The sequence below is a fragment of the Thalassophryne amazonica genome, chromosome 6 (genome assembly GCF_902500255.1).
Source record: "Thalassophryne amazonica chromosome 6, fThaAma1.1, whole genome shotgun sequence".
NCBI lineage: Eukaryota > Metazoa > Chordata > Actinopteri > Batrachoidiformes > Batrachoididae > Thalassophryne > Thalassophryne amazonica.
The window spans coordinates 94,798,075-94,820,010 of NC_047108.1; the positions used below are offsets into that span (position 1 = coordinate 94,798,075).

Genomic DNA, 21,936 nt, shown 5'->3' on the forward strand with positions numbered 1-21,936 from the left:
TAATAGGCCAAACGTATTATCAGAACCACAATGAAAATCAGAATTTTACTCAAGTGTGTTTGGACAGGGTCGGCATGCTGGCTTAGCAGTTACCCTCACAGCGAGAAGGTCATGGGTTCGATTCCTACCTGTGGAGTTTACATGTTCTCCCCATGTTTGCATGAGTTCTCTCCACGTGTTCTGGCTTCCTCTCACATCCAAAGACACGCAGATTAAGTGAAATGGAAATTTTAAACTATCTGTAAGTGTGTGTGAGTGTGAATGTCTTTGTATGTCTATATGTGGCCCTGTGACAGACTGACATTCTTTCCAGGGTATGCCCTGCCTCACGCCCTAAGACTGCTGGGATAGGCTCCATCCCCCCGTGACCTGATCTTGGATAAGCAGTTGAAGATGTGTGTGTGTTTGGACAAGTATTGTCACATGTCCAGCAGACAGCACTGTGTAAAAGTTTCAAGGAATGTTAAATATAAAGAAAAGCTATTTAACGCCCACAATGTTTGAATAATTAATAAATATGATTGACCACTTCTCAACTAAACAAACAAATAAACATCTTTTAGGTGATAAAACTACAGAATTTACTTTTGGTGATCTCTTGTAATTTATAAAATAATCAGACTGTCGTTAATCAAGTTTTTCAAATAATTATCTGCAATTGTCAGGGCAGATCCAGGGGGCACACGCTCCCCTTTTTTCATGCAACAAAATAAATAAATAAAAAAACCCTGTCAGTGCTGTTTCTGGACCCTCTATTCAGTAACAAGTGACTCAGCTCGATACCAGACCATGATTCAGCAAGGTGTAGCAAAGGTGTTCAAAGCATCAAATTACAACACAAGTTCAGATGAATAAAAAGCAGGTTATAAACAATTTTTTCTCTGTGATGTATTTTGTGTTAAAATTTGGGCCAAAATACAGGAAATGGGATGTAAAAATTCTAAAACTGCCTGATTGTTGTGGTGTTCTTATACACCTGATAATGCTCCTACAATTAAAAAATAGGATTTTAAATGTGATAATTAATGAATTCATTGAGCAAAATACCATAAGTAAGTAAATAACTAAATTATGCGATGTGCAAATTACTTGCTTCACTGTGTTTTGGTGGTTGTTTTTTTTTTTCTTCGCTTTATAATCTGTTTGCATGTTTGAAATAAAGATTTCATTCATAAATAAATAACAAAAAGTACTATGCTGAAATTTTTGTCATACTTAACATCAAATTAGTCGTAAAAATAAAAACAGGAGTTAAAAAAAGAACAAGCTACAAAAAAAATGAAAATTACATTTGAAACAGTATAACAGTAAACTTCATACCGCAACTACACATTAATACATTAATGAAAATAAAATGTCTATTATTCTAATATACATCACCTGCTGTTTCTTACGTGCGCACAATATAATAAAACGTGCGCACATTCTCTCCACATGCAAAACATTTTTGCGATGACACTTCCAGGGCTCCGTAGTTTATCGAGGTCACGTCTCTATGTGTTGGAGTTTTTCAGAACTCGCGAAGTATCCGCGCTGCTGGTGTGGAACTCGGCTGCCACCTTGTGTCTGAAAATAAACATTACCGTCGTCATTGTCCAGCCTATTATTTTCATTCAGGCATTTAGGTATTCATATGCCAAACAAATTGGTCCTGAGAAAAATTTTAATGTACTTGTGGGAAATGTAGTTCAATAAGTCCTTGTCTACTCTCAGTGTGATGGTTTCGTCCTACGTTTCCCACAAGCTCTTTTTCGCTAATGTCGGGGAACATGGCGTGTTGTTGAAGCGTCGATACATCGCAAGTGTTTTTGTTTGGGAAGTCATTCAAGGTACGGATTAAATCATTCAATTACACGTTCACATGATTTTATGCTCTTCAGTTTGGAAGGTGAATATTTTAGTAGAATGCATTTTCAGTCCTTTCTTTTGTTAAATTTCTTACCGAGAAGTAGCATTTTGCTAAGGCGTTAGCCTTTACACAGTGCGACGTTCCACTCAGTTCTCAACAGTTTTAATTCGTTTTAACTGCAGACTGTTATGTGGTTTCAACGAACTGTTTGTCTAACTATTGGTGCTCTTGCAACAGTATTGCATTACACAAAAAGTGCTATGCTCTCAAACGTTGTAGCACATATTTTGTTTTTACACCAACCTGCCAAAGAGGCCGCATGACAAATGATTTTTGTATTGTCATTAGGTGGCTTGTTAATTAAAGTAATAAAAATGGTCCACACAGCTGTACCGCTGAAATCCAAAGTCAGAATGCATTTCGGACAGTACGGCTTTGCAAAAACTCAGTAAGTTTTACATAGTCACACTTGGTGTGTAGCAACAAAGAAAATGGCTGGATTAATTCTGACAGCCTGTGTAGACCTACATTTTCCCCACACAGAAAAATGATCAGTTAACAAGGGGTTTGATAAAGAATTGGACTCACAAGCGGAATCAATAGTTGCGTCAAGGTTGATACAGTCTTATAAGTTCCAAATCCTAGTGGAAGGTGGTTGTCCTTGCTGAGAGAAAAGACGTTCCGTATACCCACCGGCACAAGCTGCTGCAGGTTTGTACCTGGACGCAGCTGTAGAGTGGACAGCTCCTGAGCACCGAGCCAGTTGTCACCCTCTGGAAACAACATACTTGGTGGGCACTTTTCTAGGGATGAGGATCCATACAGCTTCCCCCCGAACCCTTTTTTAACACTCTAATGGAAAGTAGCAGTTACTCCCATGGACTGCAGAAAGAAGAGATTTAGAGTTTAGCCCCCCCCCCCTCTTTTCTGTTGAGTAGGGTGGTCCATAAAAATGGTCAAAAATTTTTTTCAAAAAACTTCAAGTCTCACCCTCTAAATTTGTTGTACCTAACATAAAAACACATCATGTACAATTTCATAAAACTCTAATAATTTTTACTGGTAGCACACAGCCCTTAAAGATTTTGCTCACAATAACTTTGTCATATAGTATGGTCATTTCCAGATATTTCCAAATTATTTCTGTCAGTTTAATATTGATATGTCAGGACAGAAATTATGGCAATACATTGGAAAATCAAATCTTTTCATATCCCATAAAATAGTTAACACTAAAACATGAATTGTGAGATGCAGTTCTTGTACATGTATCATGCTCCTACAATACCTACATACTGGGGTAGCGAAGATTTTGTAACAATCAAACATTGCATTTTCATTTTATTGATGAAATACTCTTTCATTATTGATAAATTTAAATAAGTCTATGCTTTATATATTTCCACATATATTTTGATATAGCTCCAAACAATAATATTCTTTATGCCTTGCAGTACTTAATATTCAAAAATGTATGAATCAGCACAAGAACCAATTATACAGCTGTGTAACATAAGAGAACATCCTTTACATGATAATGATATTTAAGTTGCTTGCATCATGACCAAGACTTGCTGCCGTTTCAGTCAGAATATAGGTGGCACTTCTGTCTGTTGTTTTGGTCCTATCCAATGCTGCTGCAAGTCCTGGTGTTACAACAGCTTTAATTTTACTGGCTTTTTGTGGCACTGGCATAACAAATTATTCATCTGGACTTTCTGTGTTCTCTTCACTCTGGCTGGAGACAGTGTCAGGTAGTGAGACATTAGATGGTCCAGGCTCCTCCAGTTTCTCTTTGTATTTTGCTTCTGCAGCTTTCCTTTTTTCTGCTCTTTGTTCTTTGGCAGTTTGTATTTTATCTATGCCTGCCATGCATCCCCTTCTACCTTTCTCTCGCTGAGCAAGTAGGAACTGTCTGTCATCTTCAAACTTTATCATTGTTAGGACATCCTGATGTGCCATGTCAAACAAGTCCTCCAAAGATTCACAAAACACTGTTTCATCTTTCTTCTGCTTGTCTGTATTGCGATTCTTGGTCTTTTTCAATGTTTTCCATTTTCCGAACACCTTTTCTAACTTTGTGATCAGATGCTGCTTTGCCCTCAGTGGGATTCTAGCTCTCTCCCAAAAAGGAATTGCCATGTCTATAGAGGTCACAGCAGCATCATGGACAGTTTTCTTCAAATCAGTGTGTTTGAAGAAAAATACCTTGAGTATTTGCCCATTTGAGGGCAATTTGTTTCCCTTTATTTCAGTCGGTGGAACCAATAAGGTATACAAATGTTCTACTTCTAGTAGCTGACATGTTTTACTGACGTTTCCAGTTAATGGTTAAGCATGTTAAGTCATCAAGTGTCTCTTTTTACATTTATCTCATGTTAGATTCACCATCACCAAAAATCTGAAAGAAAAGAAGCTGTGAATTGAAGCAAAATTTTCAGCTTGTAGCCTAAAATAACATTTTTGAAAGTATGTTGTTTGTGAGAAATATTTAAACCCAGGTATAGTTTTAAATTGAATATAAAATTATACTTTAGTTACACTCAGGTGGTTAACTTCTATCCTCTTTATAAGTGATGTGATTAGATACTGGATAATGGATAACCTATTGCACGGGCACTCGAGCAGCGATAACTGATATATTTACAACCTTCAGCTATGATGTGCTACCGCTAAATATTAATGTATGACAAAAATATTTGGCAGGCTTTCTTTTTTCCCAAAGCATCATAAAATGAAGGGGTGAGAGTAATGAATTTCCAACTTTTATTTTTTTTTAACCACCCTATTGTTGAGCTTTGTGACACATTTTATGGTGGCTGCAATGGCATTCCCACCACCAGCACTCAAAAAGGAATTAACTGCAAACTGGAACAACACTTGCAGTGCAGAGTGCAGTTTAACATTACATCCAGGACTAAACTGTCATAATAATAATTAAAAAAATGTATTTTATTAAATTTTCTAGTTTAGTTCTTAAAATCACTAGAATACAATAATGCTATGTCTATCACAGGGCCACATATAGCTGGACAAACACATTCTCTCACTCACACACACACACACACACACACACACACACACACACACACACACACACACACACACACACACACACACACACACACATGTACATCCACAGACAATTTAGAGTCACCAAATCACCCAACCTACATGTCTGTGGAAGTGGGAGGATGCCCGAGTAGCTGGACACACACAAACACGGGAAGAACATTCAAACTCCACACAGAAAGGCTTAGGTGGGAAGTGGTCCCATGATGTTGTTGCTGTGAGGCAATAGGGCTAACCACTAAGGCACCATGCTACCCGCCTTTTAAATGAGCAAAAAAAAAAAAAAAAAAAAAAGTAGAGTTTCTAGAGCAAATCAAGGATATTTTTTCTGTTTTTGCAGATGGCAGCCGACTCCTTGGACAAAAAGGATGCGGAATCTTCAGGGACCAAAGACAGAGAGAGGAAACGCAGCCGGTCACGAGATAGAGACCGTAAAATCTCACCTGCACGCAAACGGCATCGATCTCGTGAAAGAAATCGCTCAAAATCACCAGAAAGGTTGCAAAACAGTTATTGACAGCGGTATTACAATCCACTTTAGAATGCTAAACTGAGGATTAATTCTTGTGCTTGCTCACATTTTTATTTGATTTTTAAAAAATGAACTTTTATGTAACTGCAGAGAACGTCGCATGAAAGACAAGGAGAGGGACAAGGAACGCGACAGAGATAGGATTCGTAAAGACAGAGATACCCATCGACGTGATAAAGATCGCAAGAGATCCAGGTATGTAAAATGGTTGGTGTGTCTGCTAAAATATGCCATGTTGTGTGAAAGTGCTTTGATACTTTCAGTGGGTAAAATAAATGTAAAAAAAATTTTTTTTTGTTCTTTTACCCTTTAATGGTCAACTCAGCGATTTGGTAGAGCATATTGATATCTACTACATTCTATTGAAAAATGTGAGGATGTTAAATGGTTAATAAAATATTGTCCATCCTTATGTGATGGGTTCACATTTGTGTAATCATTGACATTCACTAAAATATGTTGTGAGTGATGTTTTACCCATTAATATAGCAGCCAACAGCTATTTTCTACCCTGTGAAAGCACAGCTTTTCCCCTGTTTATGAAGAAAGAGCGGTATAACTCCCATGTGCATAGTAGTTTAATTTTTCAAGATATCTTTTTTCAAGATATCTGACAGCAGTGACTTTCCAGAAATACATCCAAAAATCACTTTTAGAGGCTGAAAATGCCTCTGACCTAAACATAGCTGGATTCGAATTCACATACATCTGACTTTTCCCATACTGAGAGCAGTTAGACCTTTTAAAAGGCTCCAACGTTACTCCTGCTCATTCTGCTTAATGTTGAGGAAGGAGATTTAATGAGGAGTGGTTGAGGGGGAAAGCTTTGTTTACCTTCTGAAGTGTGGCACAAGCGTGATATTTTTTTTTTCCCCAAGCAGAAGAATCACTCATATCATCAATCATTCACTGTATTTATATCTCGCTTCTAAACAAATATCACCTGTCCTACAACATCATAAAATGAGCAACATTACACATTTAAAAGACAATTTCATGAAACCTCATGAGAACAGAAGTAAAATTACAGTTTAAATTTTTAAAATGTATTTAAATTAGTGGTGATATTAATGCCACCCATGAATTGTAGAAGCTGCTGTGGCCAGTCAAGTGGAAATAGTGTGTGTTTTTAATGTATATATAGTTATGCCATTCAGTATTGTCGTACAGATAACTGGAAATGTTTTTTGTTTTTTTGCTCACACATATGCTTCTTATACTTAATAGAATATAATTACCAGCATAATTGTAGTTGTTTTAATGTGGAGGCTTTCTTTTTGTATTTTAACATCATAAAACGTAAAATGTGTAAAAGGCAGAGGGTGCTCAAATGTATGCATGGCAGTGTGTTTTGTCTGCAGGTAGCAAACATTGAAAATTAATCTTTGTTTTCTTGCCTTTTTTTTTTTTTTTTTTTTTTACAAAAGTCTCTCACCAAAATCAAAAGATGCTAAAATAAAAAGAGAGAAGGATATAAAAACAGAAGAGGATGAAGATGACAAATTGAAGAAAGAGAAGGTATGTGTCAGTTTTGGTTAATTCTGCCACTGTATTATTTCTTAGGATGTTGTGTTGAGCCTTAGGGTTGTGGTGCTTCTGTTCAGGCCCAGCCACTGTCTTTGGAAGAGCTTCTTGCTAAGAAGAAAGCAAAGGAGGAGGCAGAGGCAAAGGTGACATGTTTCTTCTTTGTTAAATTAATATATTATTCCATTTCAGATCTTTTTTTTTTCTGACTGCTGTTTCATTTTTGTTACCTTCAGCCCAAGTTCTTGTCCAAGGCTGAACGAGAAGCCGAAGCTCTGAAAAGGCGGGAACAACAGACAGAGGAGAAACGGAGGATGTTGGATGATGAAAGGAAGAAGAGGAGGATATTTCAAGACATTGGACGAAAAATGCTGGGTATGTATCAATATTTTGTATATTCAGCTGTCAAGGTCTTATGTCATAGAAGCCTTTCTGTTCTAACTGACAATATGTTACAGAAGACCCACAAGAAAGGGAGAGGCGGGAGAGGAGAGAGAGAATGGAGCGAGAAAACAACGGGAATGATGAGGATGATGGACGTCAAAAGCTCAGGGAGGAAAAAGATAAAGTTAAAGAACTCCACGCCATCAAGGTTAGTTCCTTGATAAGTAGTGGAGTTGCAAAAGTGGCAGGATAAAGTGTTGTACATGATCCATGATTACACAAGATATTTAATGTTCAAACTGATAGACTTTTTTGTTTTTGTGCAAATATTTGCTCATTTTGAAATGGATGCCTGGAACACATTTCAGAAAAGCTGGGACAGGGGCAACAAAAGTCTGGGAAAGTTGATGAATGCTCCAAGAATACTTGTTTGGAACATTCCACAGGTGAACAGGTTAATTGGAAACAGGTGAGTGTCATGATTGGGTATAAAATGAGCATCCCCAAAAGGCTCAGCCATTCACAAGCAAAGATGGGGCGAGGATCACCACTTTGTGAACAATTGTGTGAAAAAATAGTCCAACAGTTTAAGAACAATATTTCTCAATGTTCAATTGCAAGGAATTTAGGGTTTCCATCATCTACAGTCCATAATCAGAAGATTTAGAGAATCTGGAGAACTTTCTGCACGTAAGCAGCAAGGCCGAAAACCAACATTGAATGCCTGTGACCTTCGATCCCTCAGGCGCCACTGCATTAAAAACCGACATCATTGTGTAAAGGATCTTACCGCGTGGGCTCAGGAACACTTCAGAAAATCATTGTCAGTTAACACAGTTTGTCACTGCATCTACACATGCAAGTTAAAAATCTACCATGCCAAGTGAAAGCCAAACATCAATAACATCCAGAAACGCCACCGCCTTCTCTGGGCCCGAGCTCATTTGAAATGGACAGACACAAAGTAAAAAAGTGTGCTGTGGTCTGTTGAGTCCACATTTCAAATTGTATTTGGAAATCATGGTGTCGTGTCCTCCATACGAAAACAGACACCCCGGACTGTTGAACAACTGAAGTCGTACATCAAGCAAGAATGGGAAAGAATTCCACTTACAAAGCTTCAACAACAACTAGTGTCCTCAGTTCCCAAACGCTTCTTGAGTGTTGTTAGAAGGAAAGGTGATGTGACACAGTGGTAAACATACCACTGTCCCAGCTTTTTTGAAACATGTTGTAGATATCCATTTCAACATGAGCAAATATTTGTACAAAAACAATAAAGTTTATCAGTTTGAACATTAAATATCTTGTCTTTGTGGTGTATTAAATTGAATATAGGTTGAAGAGGATTTGCAAATCATTGTATTCTGTTTTTATTTACATTTCACACAACGTCCCAACTTCATTGGAATTGGGGTTGTATAGTGGAGGGAATAGACACCCCCCCCCCCCCACTTGAAGTCATAAAATATGTAAAAGTCAGGGTGAGGAGAATACTTTTCATAGGTATGGTATTGGTACAAGGATGCTTATATAATGGATCTCTTAATCTTTGTCACAACAGTCTTACGTTATTGATGTTTTGGTTAGGGGCCCCTTCACACACAGTGCGAATTTGGTCGATTTGTGCATAAAGTGTACATGAAGCAAGAATCGTGCAAAACGTGTATAAAAAAAAAAAAGTAGCTGCCTCGAACACCTGTTGCTACAACTATTTGCTCATACCAGCGGCTGAAAGACAGTGTGTGGCTGTGCAAACCCATCGATACCTCTTGCGGCAGGTGTTGGCCAAATTCCAGGTGACACACACGAACATCTAACGCCGCTTGTTTGGAACTTAGAAAATGTGTGGCCATTCGCACTATTAACATGACAACAGTCAGCAGGCGATCATTGTCGAATTATCGAGCTGGCAGTGAAATCATCACAGCTGCAGCATGCATCCCGTGTATTGACGGACACGCGCTTGTGTGGAAATACATAAAAACATATTTCGCTTTTGTGATGGAAGGAGAAATGGGCCATCAGTCCATTTGGACACGCAGCAGGGACTCTGAATGTCACGTCTGACAGGACATGCATGTCAGGCTGTGAGGACTGTGAGCGGCAGACCGCACGACCAGAACAACCCAACAGTATAACAGATTCGCCACTTTCAGTCACGTATCAGCAGAAATACGCCGTACCAAACGCCGTTTGGTCAGTTATCACAGCGCTTTTTTTTTTCTTTCTTTTTTTTTTAGAAAATACATTATCTGCTTGTTGATTTTAGTCATTTCATGCTCCTGTTACAAGACAGTGATTGTAGTGCAGTGGCAAAGTTTCCGTCTGGTAATTGGAGCATGCAGGTTCAAATCCCGTTGAGTGCCTGCTTTTTTTTTTTTTTTTTACCAGGGTTATTTAACTGCGGGGTTCTGTATGGTGTCCTCTTTTATGTATTATTTATATCAACCCAGTGATACTCACTAATTATACAGCTGTTTTTAAATTTTATTTTATTATCCTCCACAAGCGTGATGTGGCGCACCTCGTCCCGTGGAACACAGTGCGAGAAGCTGTGCTGTCGTGTGCACAAACCATTGCGTATGACATTGTGCATGACTGCCCATCGGTGTAGTGTTTCGTGGTTCGCTCATACGAGCTGTTTCGCTGTGAGTCGTACATATTCGCGCTAACCAAAAATATGCATCCATTTACGAGGTCTGTTAGAAAAGTATCCGACCTTTTTATTTTTTCCAAAAACCATATGGATTTGAATCACGTGTGATTGCATCAGCCAAGCTTGAACCTTCGTGCGCATGCGTGAGTTTTTTCACGCCTGTTGGTTGCGTCATTCGCCTGTGAGCAGGCTTTGAGTGAGCAGTGGTCCACCCCTCTCGTCGAATTTTTATTGCGAATAAATGTCTGAATGATTTGGAGGTTTGCTGCATCAATTTTTTCAAGAAACTGTGAGAGAACTCCAGGTGGACACCATTCGGAAAATTCAAATGGCCTTGAGGGACGATTTTATGGGGATTACACAGATTAAGGAGTGCTCCAGCCGGTTTAAAGACCGCCCACAGCGGCTGAGAGCGCGCCGCGCTCCGAGCGCTGATCGACAGGCTCAAACCCCGCTGAAACAACCAGATCATTTTCCAACGTGAAGGCTTTGTTGATCCGGGACGTCGTCTGACTTACACAAAAATGGCAGGAGACGTGGACATCAGTACTTTTTCTGAGTTTTTTTTTCATGGAAAGAAAAGCGGACAGATGCGCCACCGTGCCGCTCATGGCGCGGCACAAAACCACCTCAGTGTTGGTCTCACAAGACGGCTTTGAGATGGCTTTCAGACGGCTGTCAGTGGGTTTTCAGTCGTGTGACTAACCGAGAAATTGTGGATGAGCTGGACATGCCAGAACATGTCCTGTGAGGCTTCATCACGGCGTTGCTTTGCGCCATGCGGCTCCACCGCGACGCGTGGAATTCCTCTGCTGCTCTTTCCATGACAAAAACTCCTGTAACAGTGGAATGTGCCGTTCATTTCCAAACTGGACGTTGTGTTTTATCCGGGACGTCCTCTGACGTCCTCTTACTAGCACAAGGAATTGCGGAAGATGTGGACATCAGCACTTTTTCGACGTGCGGAGGAATTCTGTGCGTCGCGGTGGAGCCGCATGGCGCAAAGCAATGCCGTGATGAAGCCTCACAGGACATGTTCTGGCATGTCCAGCTCATCCACAATTTCTCGGTTAGTCACACGACTGAAAACCCACCGACAGCCGTCTCAAAGCCGTCCTGTGAGACCAACACGAAGGTGGTTTTGTGCTGCATCCGTCTGCTTTTCTTTCCATGGAAAACTCCTGTAACAGTGGAATGTGCCGAAAAAGTCTTGATGTCCACGTCTCCTGCCATTTTTGTGTAAGTCAGACGACGTCCCGGATCAACAAAGCCTTCATGTTGGAAATGATCTGGTTGTTTCAGCCTGTCGATCGGCGCTCGGAGCGCAGTGTGCTCTCAGCCGCTGTGGGCGGTCTTTAAACCGGCTGGAACACTCCTTAATCCGTGTAATCCCCATAAAATGGTCCCTGAAAGCCATCTGAATTTTCCGAATGGTGTCCACCTGGAGGTCTCTCACAGTTTCTGGAAAAAAATTGATGCAGCAAAGCTCCAAATCGTTAAGACATTTATTCGCAATAAAAATCCGACGAGAGGGGTGGACCACTGCTCACACAAAGCCTGCTCACAGGCGAATGACACAACCGACAGGTGTGAAAAAACTCACGCATGCGCACGAAGGTTCAAGCTTGGCTGATGCAATCACACGTGATTCAAATCCATATGGTTTTTGAAAAAAAATAAAAAGGCTGGATACTTTTCTAACAGACCTCGTATAAACAAACAGTAGGCAATTTCATGAATACCAGGTGGAAAAATGGTTAAACTGCCTTGGCTGGGGAATTGCATGCATGAAATGCAGTCCTTCTACTTCGTGAGTTTAAATTATTTTATTTTTATTAGTCATGTATAATTTTTACAGGAGCGTTACTTAGGTGGAATCAAAAAACGTCGCAGAACACGTCACTTGAATGACAGGAAGTTTGTCTTTGAATGGGATGCTTCTGAAGACACTTCAGTCGACTATAACCCCATGTGAGTCTGAGTGCTCTTGAAAATTGTTTATTTTGTTTTTAATTGTCAGTGTGTGATCATAATGACAAATGTTTCCCCATTTGTGTTCCAGTTACAAAGAAAAGCATCAGGTCCAGCTTTACGGACGCGGCTTCATTGCTGGCATTGACTTAAAACAGCAAAAAAGGGAACAGTCTCGTTTCTATGGTGACTTGATGGAGAAAAGACGTACACTGGAAGAGAAAGAGCAGGAAGAGTGAGTAACAGATACATTGGATGATTGACTTACGGTCATACAGTTGTCTTTTGTATGTTTTAGCCCATTAAGCCAAAAAATAAAGCAGGTTAGTTGGGAAACTAATTAGATGTGGAAGTGGTGGACTAAAGGTTAGTAGGAAGTCTGATGGGACCAGACGGTTACAGGTTAAGTTCCTTTCTCAGGAATCGCTCATGTGTTCTTGAGCAAGGACTTTAATCTTCATGTTGCTCCCAGTGTGCAGTTGGGCATTTTGCATTGCAGCATCCTGTGTGTGTGTGTGTGTGTGTGTGTGTGTGTATTTTGGGGCTGTGTGTGTCATTGTAAAGGGCTTAGAGTGTTTGTATGAGATTGCTACAGTAACAGTCTATTTACCATTTTATTTAGATGTCCTGTGATGTGAAGTCAGTCTGGATAAACTAGGGCAGTGTCAATGAAAAACATATAACACATTATTACATTTACAAAATTAGCAATGTGTCACCACAGAGGGAGTGAGCGCTGACTCAGAGGCACACATAACCTGAATATCTATGTCAGCAATTTAAATAATAATTATATGTCAGCATTTTGAAAACAATACCACTTTTGCCACATTTTATACCTGCATTACTTCAAAATGAACATTTTAAAAAAGTAAGGATTAAAGGAGCTGAAGCTTTCAACAGGATAGTTTGTGAGTTTCTAAGATTCATTTCATGCAGTTTTTTTGCTCACACAGATGCCTAAAAACAATTCATACCAGGGTTAATATGCTACATTACAAACCATCTCGGCGGACCTTTGGAAGTAAATCCACCTGTGTGCTGCGTCACTTTACTTTATCTGATTCTGCAGCGGACTGTTACCCACTCACGCATTTTCTTCTTCATTCAGGACCAGACTGAAGAAGGTGCGTAAGAAGGAGGCCAAACAGCGCTGGGACGACAGGCACTGGTCTCAGAAGAAGCTGGATGAGATGACAGACAGGGACTGGCGAATCTTCAGGGAGGATTACAGTATCACCACCAAGGGAGGAAAGATCCCAAATCCAATCAGGAACTGGAAGGAATACCCTCTTCCTGCACACATCATAGAAGTCATTGACAAATGTGGCTACAAGGTTAATACTCCAAAGCAACTGAAATTTTGTGTAAAATATTTTTTTATGTCTTTTGAGTTACTGAATTTAATACAAATCTGTTTCTGTTAACATCCAGGATCCTACTCCAATTCAGAGGCAGGCCATTCCTATTGGTTTACAGAACCGTGACATTATTGGTGTGGCTGAAACAGGTAGCGGTAAAACGGCAGCTTTCCTGATTCCCTTGTTAGTCTGGATCACCACCCTTCCAAAAATTGACAGGTAATACAACGTTTGCTATGATTTTTCATGTAGTAAAACATTAATAATACTCCACTTAATTTTTGATATCAACATGTTTGCATCAGCTGTAATTATCTCCACTCTGACTATTCTTGCAGGATTGAGGATTCTGATCAGGGACCTTATGCTGTGATTCTGGCCCCAACACGTGAGTTGGCCCAGCAGATTGAAGAGGAGACCATAAAGTTTGGAAAACCACTTGGTATTCGTACGGTGGCTGTGATTGGAGGAATCTCCAGAGAGGACCAGGGCTTCCGTCTTAGGATGGGCTGTGAGGTGAAACCACTTGAGATGTACAATTGGGATTTCTTGCTATGATCGCAAAGTGTCAGAGATAGCAGTCATAATTTGTCACAGTTCCTCTTAATGTTCACAGTTATGGCAGCATTTGTCTCTTGCAGATAATGTTCTAGTTTACCACAGTTAAGGTCACACTCATGCACAAGTTTAACGCTGAAAACTTGTTGTAGTAGTAAAATATCTACACATATTTGTGAGAGAAATTGGTTTTATTCCACCTAGACTGAAAACTTTCAAGCTCAATTATCCCATTTTGCATCAGTTCTGTATTATTAAACACTATGTGCAACCTAGAATGTCTACTTCATTTCCATATAAAGTTATTTTAAAGTAGTAATTACAGGATAGATTTCAGTTTTTCTCCACTATGTCAGATATTCAGCAGGTTACCAGTTTACATACACCAAGATGAATGCTTCTTTAAAGCAGCATGGAACAAACTAGAAGATTCCAAAGATTGACAGAAGTACATGTAAGAGATTCTGTGTTCCATACAGTCTTCTTCTTTGTCTTTCGGCTGTTCCCGTTAGGGGTCGCCACAGCAGATCAATCGTTTCCATTTCACCCTGTCCTCTGTATCTTCCTCTGTCACACCAACCACCTGCATGTCCTCTCTCAGCACATACATGAACCTCCTCTTTGGTCTCCCTCTTCTCCTCCTGCCTGGTGGATCCATCCTCAGCATCCTTCTCCCTATATACCCTGGGTCCCTCCTCTGCACATGTCCAAACCATCTCAATCTCGCCTCTCTGACTTTGTCTCCAAACCGTCCCACCTGAGCTGTCCCTCTGATATGTTCATTCCTAATCTTGTCCATTCTTGTCACTCCCAAAGAGAATCTCAACATCTTCAGCTCTGCCACCTCCAGCTCTTCCTCCTGTCTTTTTGTTAGTGCCACTGTCTCTAAACCATACAACATAGCTGGTCTCACTACTGTTTTGTAAACTTTCCCCTTCACTCTTGCTGATATTCTTCGGTCACAAATCACTCCTGCCACCTTTCTCCACCCACTCCACCCTGCCTGCACTCTCTTCTTCACCTCTCTACCACACTCTCCATTACTTTGAACAGTTGACCCCAAATATTTAAACTCATCTACTTTCACCACTTCTACTCCTTGTAATTGCACTATTCCACTGGGCTCCCTCTCGTTCACACACATGTACTCAGTCTTGCTTCTACTGACTTTCATTCCCCTTCTCTCCAAAGCATATCTCCACTTCTCCAGACTAGACTCAACTTGCTCTCTACTCTCACTACAGATCACAATGTCATCTGCAAACATCATAGTCCATGGGGACTCCTGTCTGATCTCATCTGTCAACCTGTCCATCACCACTGCAAACAAGAAATGACTCAAAGCTGATCCTTGGTGTAATCCCACCTCCACCTTGAATGAGTCTGTCATTCCGACTGTGCATCTCACCGCTGTCACACTATTCTTGTACATGTCCTGCACTACCCTAACATACTTCTCTGCCACTCCAGACTTCCTCATACAATGCCACAACTCTTCTCTTGGCACCCTATCATAAGCTTTTTCTAAGTCCACAAACAATGTAACTCTTTCTGTCCTTCTCTGCACTTTTCCAACAGTATTCTCAGAGCAAACATTGCATCTGTAGTGCTCTTTCTTGGCATGAAACCATATTGCTGCTCACAGATCTTCACCTGTTTTCTAAGCCTACCTTCTACTACTCTTTCCCATAACTTCATGCTGTGGCTGATCAGCTTTATGCCTCTGTAGTTACTGCAGCTCTGCACATCACCCTTGTTCTTGAAAATAGGAACCAGCACACTTCGTCTCCACTCCTCAGGCATCCTCTCACTTTCCAAGATTTTATTAAACAATCTGGTCAGAAACTCTGCTGCCATCTCTCCTAGACATTTCCATGCCTCCATTGGAATGTCATCTGGACCAACTGCCTTTCCACTCTTCATCCTCTTCATAGCAGCCCTCACTTCTTCCTTGGTAATCTCTTTTACTTCCTGATTTACTCTCGCCACATCATCCAGCCTTTTCTCTCGCTCATTTTCTTTATTCATCAACTCTTCAAAATATTCCCTCCACCTTCTCAGCACACACTCCTCACTTGTCAGCACATTACCATGTGCATCTTTTACCACCCTAACCTGCTGCACATCCTTTCCAGCTCTGTCCCTTTGTCTGGCCAATCGGTACAAGTCCTTTTCTCCTTCCTTACTATTCAACTTCTTGTACAGCTCGCAATATGCCTTTTCCTTTGCTTTTGCCACTTCTCTTCTCGCCTTACGTCGCATCTCCTTGTACTCCTGTCTACTTTCTTCATCTCTCCGACTATCCCAAAACTTTTTCGCCAACCTCTTTCTCTTTATGCTTTCCTGGACCTCTTCATTCCACCACCAAGTCTCCTTGTCTTCCTTCCACTGTCCAGATGTCATACCCAGTACTGCCCTAGCTGTCTCTCTCACCACATCATCCAGCCTTTTCTCTCGCTCATTTTCTTTATTCATCAACTCTTCAAAATATTCCCTCCACCTTCTCAGCACACACTCCTCACTTGTCAGCACAATACCATGTGCATCTTTTACCACCCTAACCTGCTGCACATCCTTTCCAGCTCTGTCCCTTTGTCTGGCCAATCGGTACAAGTCCTGTTCTCCTTCCTTACTATTCAACTTCTTGTACAGCTCGCAATATGCCTTTTCCTTTGCTTTTGCCACTTCTCGTCTTACGCTGCATCTCCTTGTACTCCTGTCTACTTTCTTCATCTCTCCGACTATCCCAAAACTTTTTCGCCAACCTCTTTCTCCTTATGCTTTCCTGGACCTCTTCATTCCACCACCAAGTCTCCTTGTCTTCCTTCCACTGTCCAGATGTCATACCCAGTACTGCCCTAGCTGTCTCCCTCACCACATCTGCAGTACTTTTCCAGTTGTCCAAAATTGCTTCCCCTCCAACTAGTGCTTCTCTCACCTGCTCGCTAAATTTCACACAACAGTCTTCCTCCTTCAGCTTCCACCATCTGATCCTTTGTTGAGCTCTCACTCTCTTCTTCTTCTTTACCTCTAAAGTCATCCTACAAACAACCATCCTATGCTGTCTAGTGACACTCTCTCCTGCTACCACCTTACAGTCTGTGATTTCTTTTAGCTTGCATCTCCTATAAAGAATGTAGTCCACCTGTGTGCACCTTCCTCCACTCTTATATGTTACCCTGTGCTCCTCCCTTTTCTTAAAGTAGGTATTCACCACAGCCATTTCCATCCTTTTTGCAAACTCAACTACCATCTGTCCTTCCCCATTCCTATCCTTGATACCATATCTACCCATTACTTCCTCATCACCTCTGTTCCCTTCACCAACATGCCCATTGAAGTCTGCTCCTATCACCACTCTTTCATGATTAGTCACACTCTCCACCACCTCATCTAATACACTCCAGAAATCTTCTTTCTCCTTCATCTCACAACCTACCTGTGGGGCATATGCACTGATGATATTCATCATCACCCCTTCAATTTCCAACTTCACACTCATCACCCTGTCAGACACTCGCTTAACCTCCAACACACTTTTAACATACTCTTCCTTTAAAATGACCCCAACACCATTTCTCTTCCTGTCCTCACCATGGTACAACAACTTGTACCCACCGCCGATGCTCCTGCTCTTACTTCCCTTCCTCTTGGTCTCTTGCACACACAATATGTCTACCTTTCTCCTCTACATCATATCAGCCAGCTCTCTCCCTTTACCAGTCATACTACCAACATTCAAAGTCCCCACTCTCATTTCCACCCTTCTAGTTTTCTTCTTCTCCCGCTGTTCGTGGCAACGTTTTCCATCTCTTCTTTGTCGTCTTCGTACAGTATCGACACAAATTAAGCTAATATTTCCCATTTTAATTAGAATTCAAGTAAATGCACCGAATGCCAGGAATTGCGTTGGACTATTTCTTGGTGTAAAAAAAAAAAACAAAAAAAAATCCAGCTGTCATTATAGAATTATTTCAGTTTGGCTTTATTGTCATCACACAGTTCAGAAAATATAATAAATGAAAACCATGGATTTTTGTTGTTGTTTTGGTTTTTAATGTTGTTTCTGTAGTTTTCTTGTCCTTGGCAATATACCAGATGTATGTTTTCTCTTTTGAACAGATTGTGATCGCCACCCCTGGTCGTCTCATCGACGTATTGGAGAACCGCTACTTGGTCTTGGGCCGCTGTACCTATGTGGTCCTCGATGAGGCCGATCGTATGATTGACATGGGCTTTGAGCCTGATGTTCAAAAGATTCTAGAATATATCCCAGTGACCAATCAGAAACCAGATTCAGATGAGGCAGAGGATCCTGAGAAAATGACATTGAACTTTGAATCGGGAAAGCATAAATACAGACAAGTATGTTGGTCTTTAAATCATTTGCAAACATAAACGAGGCTGTCATGATGGTTTCAGATCACCTCAATGTTTCAGCCTTTGTGTTTGATCGCAGACTGTCATGTTCACGGCTACGATGCCTCCAGCTGTGGAGAGATTAGCGAGGAGTTATCTGAGACGTCCCGCTGTGGTGTACATTGGTTCTGCTGGCAAACCACATGAAAGAGTGGAACAGAAAGTTCTGCTCATGTCAGAGGGAGAGAAACGGTAAGAAAGATACAAATACGTTCTGTAAACCTCAGACGTATTATAATTCTGTGAATGTTTAATGAAGTATTTAATGAGCTTTGGGCTGCATTTTATGCAGGAAGAAGCTGCTGGAGGTGTTGGCTCAGGGCTTTGAGCCTCCCATTATCATCTTTGTCAACCAGAAGAAGGGTTGTGACGTGCTGGCCAAGTCTCTGGAGAAGATGGGAGTAAGTCACTCTGGACTGGGCTACTAGAAACCTGTGAATGACCTACATTTCCAAAAATGGTGAAACTGTACAAATGATATTTAACGTTTCGTCCCCCTCTTATTCCACACAGTACAATGCTTGTACGTTGCATGGTGGCAAAGGACAGGAGCAGAGAGAGTTTGCACTTTCCAATCTTAAAGCAGGAGCCAAAGATATTCTGGTGGCCACAGACGTTGCAGGTCGTGGTATCGACATCCAGGATGTTTCCATGGTCATTAACTATGACATGGCAAAGAACATTGAAGGTAAGGGGGCCTCCCCCTGAGTGTATTACATTGGCTTTTTTAATTCTTTCATCCATACTTCTTTCATTTCACTTCTTTCAACATCATGAAATCAGGATGTTTAAAACATGTAAGGTGACTTTTGAATCCCCTGCTGGTTGTTAGGCCAGAAGGGAGGATTTAGCACTGTGTGTATCAGTTACACTTTCTTATACACACAAGTTGAACACCATTTATCTTATTTCTACTGAACTTCAAATGGGCGTCTCAAACGAGTGGATCTCAGTCACCTTTGAATTTTAGCATGATCTGGTTTCACCAAAACCCTCAAAGGACCGCCCACTTTACTGAACTGTGTGTTGGCTGTTGCTGTTTATTATAACTCAGTGGCTGAAGGTGTGTGTTTGATTTTGGTCTGGTCAGTATCAGCGGCCTCTCACTCACTGACACACACTCTCTCTATATGTATTTGATTGATATAAGTTATAAACCTTCCAGTTTTAAATTTTGGAAGCATTACTGTCAGTGTTTTATTTACCTAAATCCAGTTGTGGTAGCATGGAGGGGTTAGCAACACAGCTAGTTGTTTTTATTTGCAAATAAAAGCATCAGAACATATAAAAATGTTTCAATGAATATCTCCTAATTTTATATACAAAAATGATCAAACCATTTGAATGTCATAGTCCAGAATGCTGTCAGGGATTCTCTGCACACGAGTGTGCATTTTGATTGTTCTTGGTGATTGTGAACGTACGAATTCATAGATTATTCTTTGTGTTTTGTTTGATCTTGGTGGTGTCCTGAATGTCTTCTTTGTTCTTCCTCTTCCAGACTACATCCATCGTATCGGCCGTACAGGTCGTGCTGGTAAGAGTGGTGTGGCCATGACATTCCTCACTAAAGAGGACTCTGCCGTGTTCTACGACTTGAAGCAGGCCATCCTCGAGAGTCCAGTTTCCACCTGCCCTCCAGAGCTAGCAAACCACCCAGACGCTCAGCACAAACCAGGAACCATTCTCACAAAGAAGAGACGCGAGGAGACCATCTTTGCTTGATTTGCTCAGGACTTTAGAGACAGAACTAAAGTTTTTCAAGTTTTCCACTACATTTACATACCGTAATTAGAAGATATGTAAGTGTGGACTGTGCTGTACATGGTCTTTTTTTTTTTTTTTTTTTTTTAAATGCACACATCATCCAGGCTTTGAAAAACTATTCAGATCTTCATTCAGCGTGATTAATATCTGATCTTTACAGTTTCTATCAAATATGTCTTATGTGACGCTCTTCTGTATTTCTTAAATGTTTGAAGTACAAGCCAATAGTTTGAGACTCTCAAAAGTATTTTTCGGTCCCTGACAGTGAATGTGTAAATGCTTCTTTTGAATTCCTGAACATGCGCATTGTGGTGTTACAGATACAAGTGGTGGGGTTGAGGTTTTTTTTAGGGCAAGTTCTTAATTTAAATAATTTTTCATGCCAGTGCAATCAAGATCATATTAGTACTGACTTTTACATGAATGTTCAAGAGTATACACGACATGCGACATGACAACCACATTCACTCTGCCTGTAAAGTAAAAAGAGAAGCTGTGTGGCCTCACATGGATTTGATTAAAAATAAATTTGGCTGTGATAAAATACTGCTTTCATGCATAATTTGCCAACAGTGACTTCAGTTGTAGATACATCGTCAAGGTAGAACAGTAAAGGTTATGTTGTATAACAATACATAAAATTTATTGTGCAATCTCATGTCATAACAGGCATGATAATTTGTATTAAGAACAGGCCCTCCTGAAAACTCCTCTTCAACCATGTCCTTTCAGAAAAAGGAAACATGATAGTGGTTGAAAAGCTGAAGTAGTTTCTTTAAATCAGGAAAAAGCTTTGCGCAAAATTCTATCCACTGTCTGGACGAGCACCATCATAAACTGTAACGCTGTCGAATCAAGAACGCACATTCTGAACCAATGTTGTGTAATCACAGTATTTTAAAAACTGTCCGGTTATTGGACAACACAAACAACAAACATGCTTATACAGTGAAAAAAAAAGGCCATGAAATGTACATGTGACACAGTTCATAACTTTATATAGCACCTTTGAGAATATATTTTAAAGTGCTTTACAATACCAGTTTGACATAAACACCATAGTTTCAAAAAAAGTTACACAATAAGAATTAAAATAAATACATTGTATATTTGTGTTTTTTAAATTTTACTATTTGAAAGCATTTTTGTTGTTCAATAACTTGACATTTTATAAAATATTTGTATTCTAATTATACGAAATTGGTTCACTTGTATTTATTTCTGAACATACAGTAGTGTTCAGAATAATAGTAGTGCTATGTGACTAAAAAGATTAATCCAAGTTTTGAGTATATTTCTTATTGTTACATGGGAAACAAGGTACCAGTAGATTCTCACAAATCCAACAAGACCAAGCATTCATGATATGCACACTCTTAAGGCTATGAAATTGGGCTATTAGTTAAAAAAAAAAAAAAATAGAAAAGGGGGTGTTCACAATAATAGTAGCATCTGCTGTTGGCGCTACAAACTCAAAACTTATGTTCAAACTGCTTTTGTAGCAATCCTGTGAATCACTAAACTAGCATTTAGTTGTATAACCACAGTTTTTCATGATTTCTTCACATCTGCAAGGCATTAATTTTGTTGGTTTGGAACCAAGATTTTGCTCATTTACTAGTGTGCTTGGGGTCATTGGGCCTCATGTATCAATGTTGCGCACTTGTGGCGTAAATTTACGGCGTAAACTTGAAATACACCAAAGTCGCCGTGACATGTATGAAGCAGTGCGCACCTGCCCATTTCTGGCATACGCCTGACGTGATCTTGATAAATGCGGCGGGTGGAAACGATCGTAATTATAATAAACACGCCCATAAATATTCAGACTCCGCTTCAG

General features: G+C 40.3%; 1 protein-coding gene across 1 annotated transcript; it reads left to right on the top strand.

Annotated features, from left to right (window-relative positions):
- The first annotated feature begins 1,725 nt into the window (after positions 1-1,725).
- ddx23 (DEAD (Asp-Glu-Ala-Asp) box polypeptide 23) lies at positions 1,726-20,993 on the top strand. Its single transcript, XM_034172836.1, has 17 exons — positions 1,726-1,829; positions 5,262-5,419; positions 5,544-5,648; positions 6,881-6,971; positions 7,058-7,123; positions 7,214-7,352; positions 7,436-7,569; positions 11,879-11,991; positions 12,083-12,226; positions 13,103-13,328; positions 13,426-13,571; positions 13,691-13,868; positions 18,033-18,275; positions 18,370-18,521; positions 18,622-18,730; positions 18,843-19,017; positions 19,831-20,993. Exons 2-17 carry the CDS (start codon positions 5,262-5,264, stop codon positions 20,052-20,054), a joined length of 2,403 nt encoding a protein of 800 aa, XP_034028727.1. The 5' UTR covers positions 1,726-1,829; the 3' UTR covers positions 20,055-20,993.
- Positions 20,994-21,936: the final 943 nt, after the last annotated feature.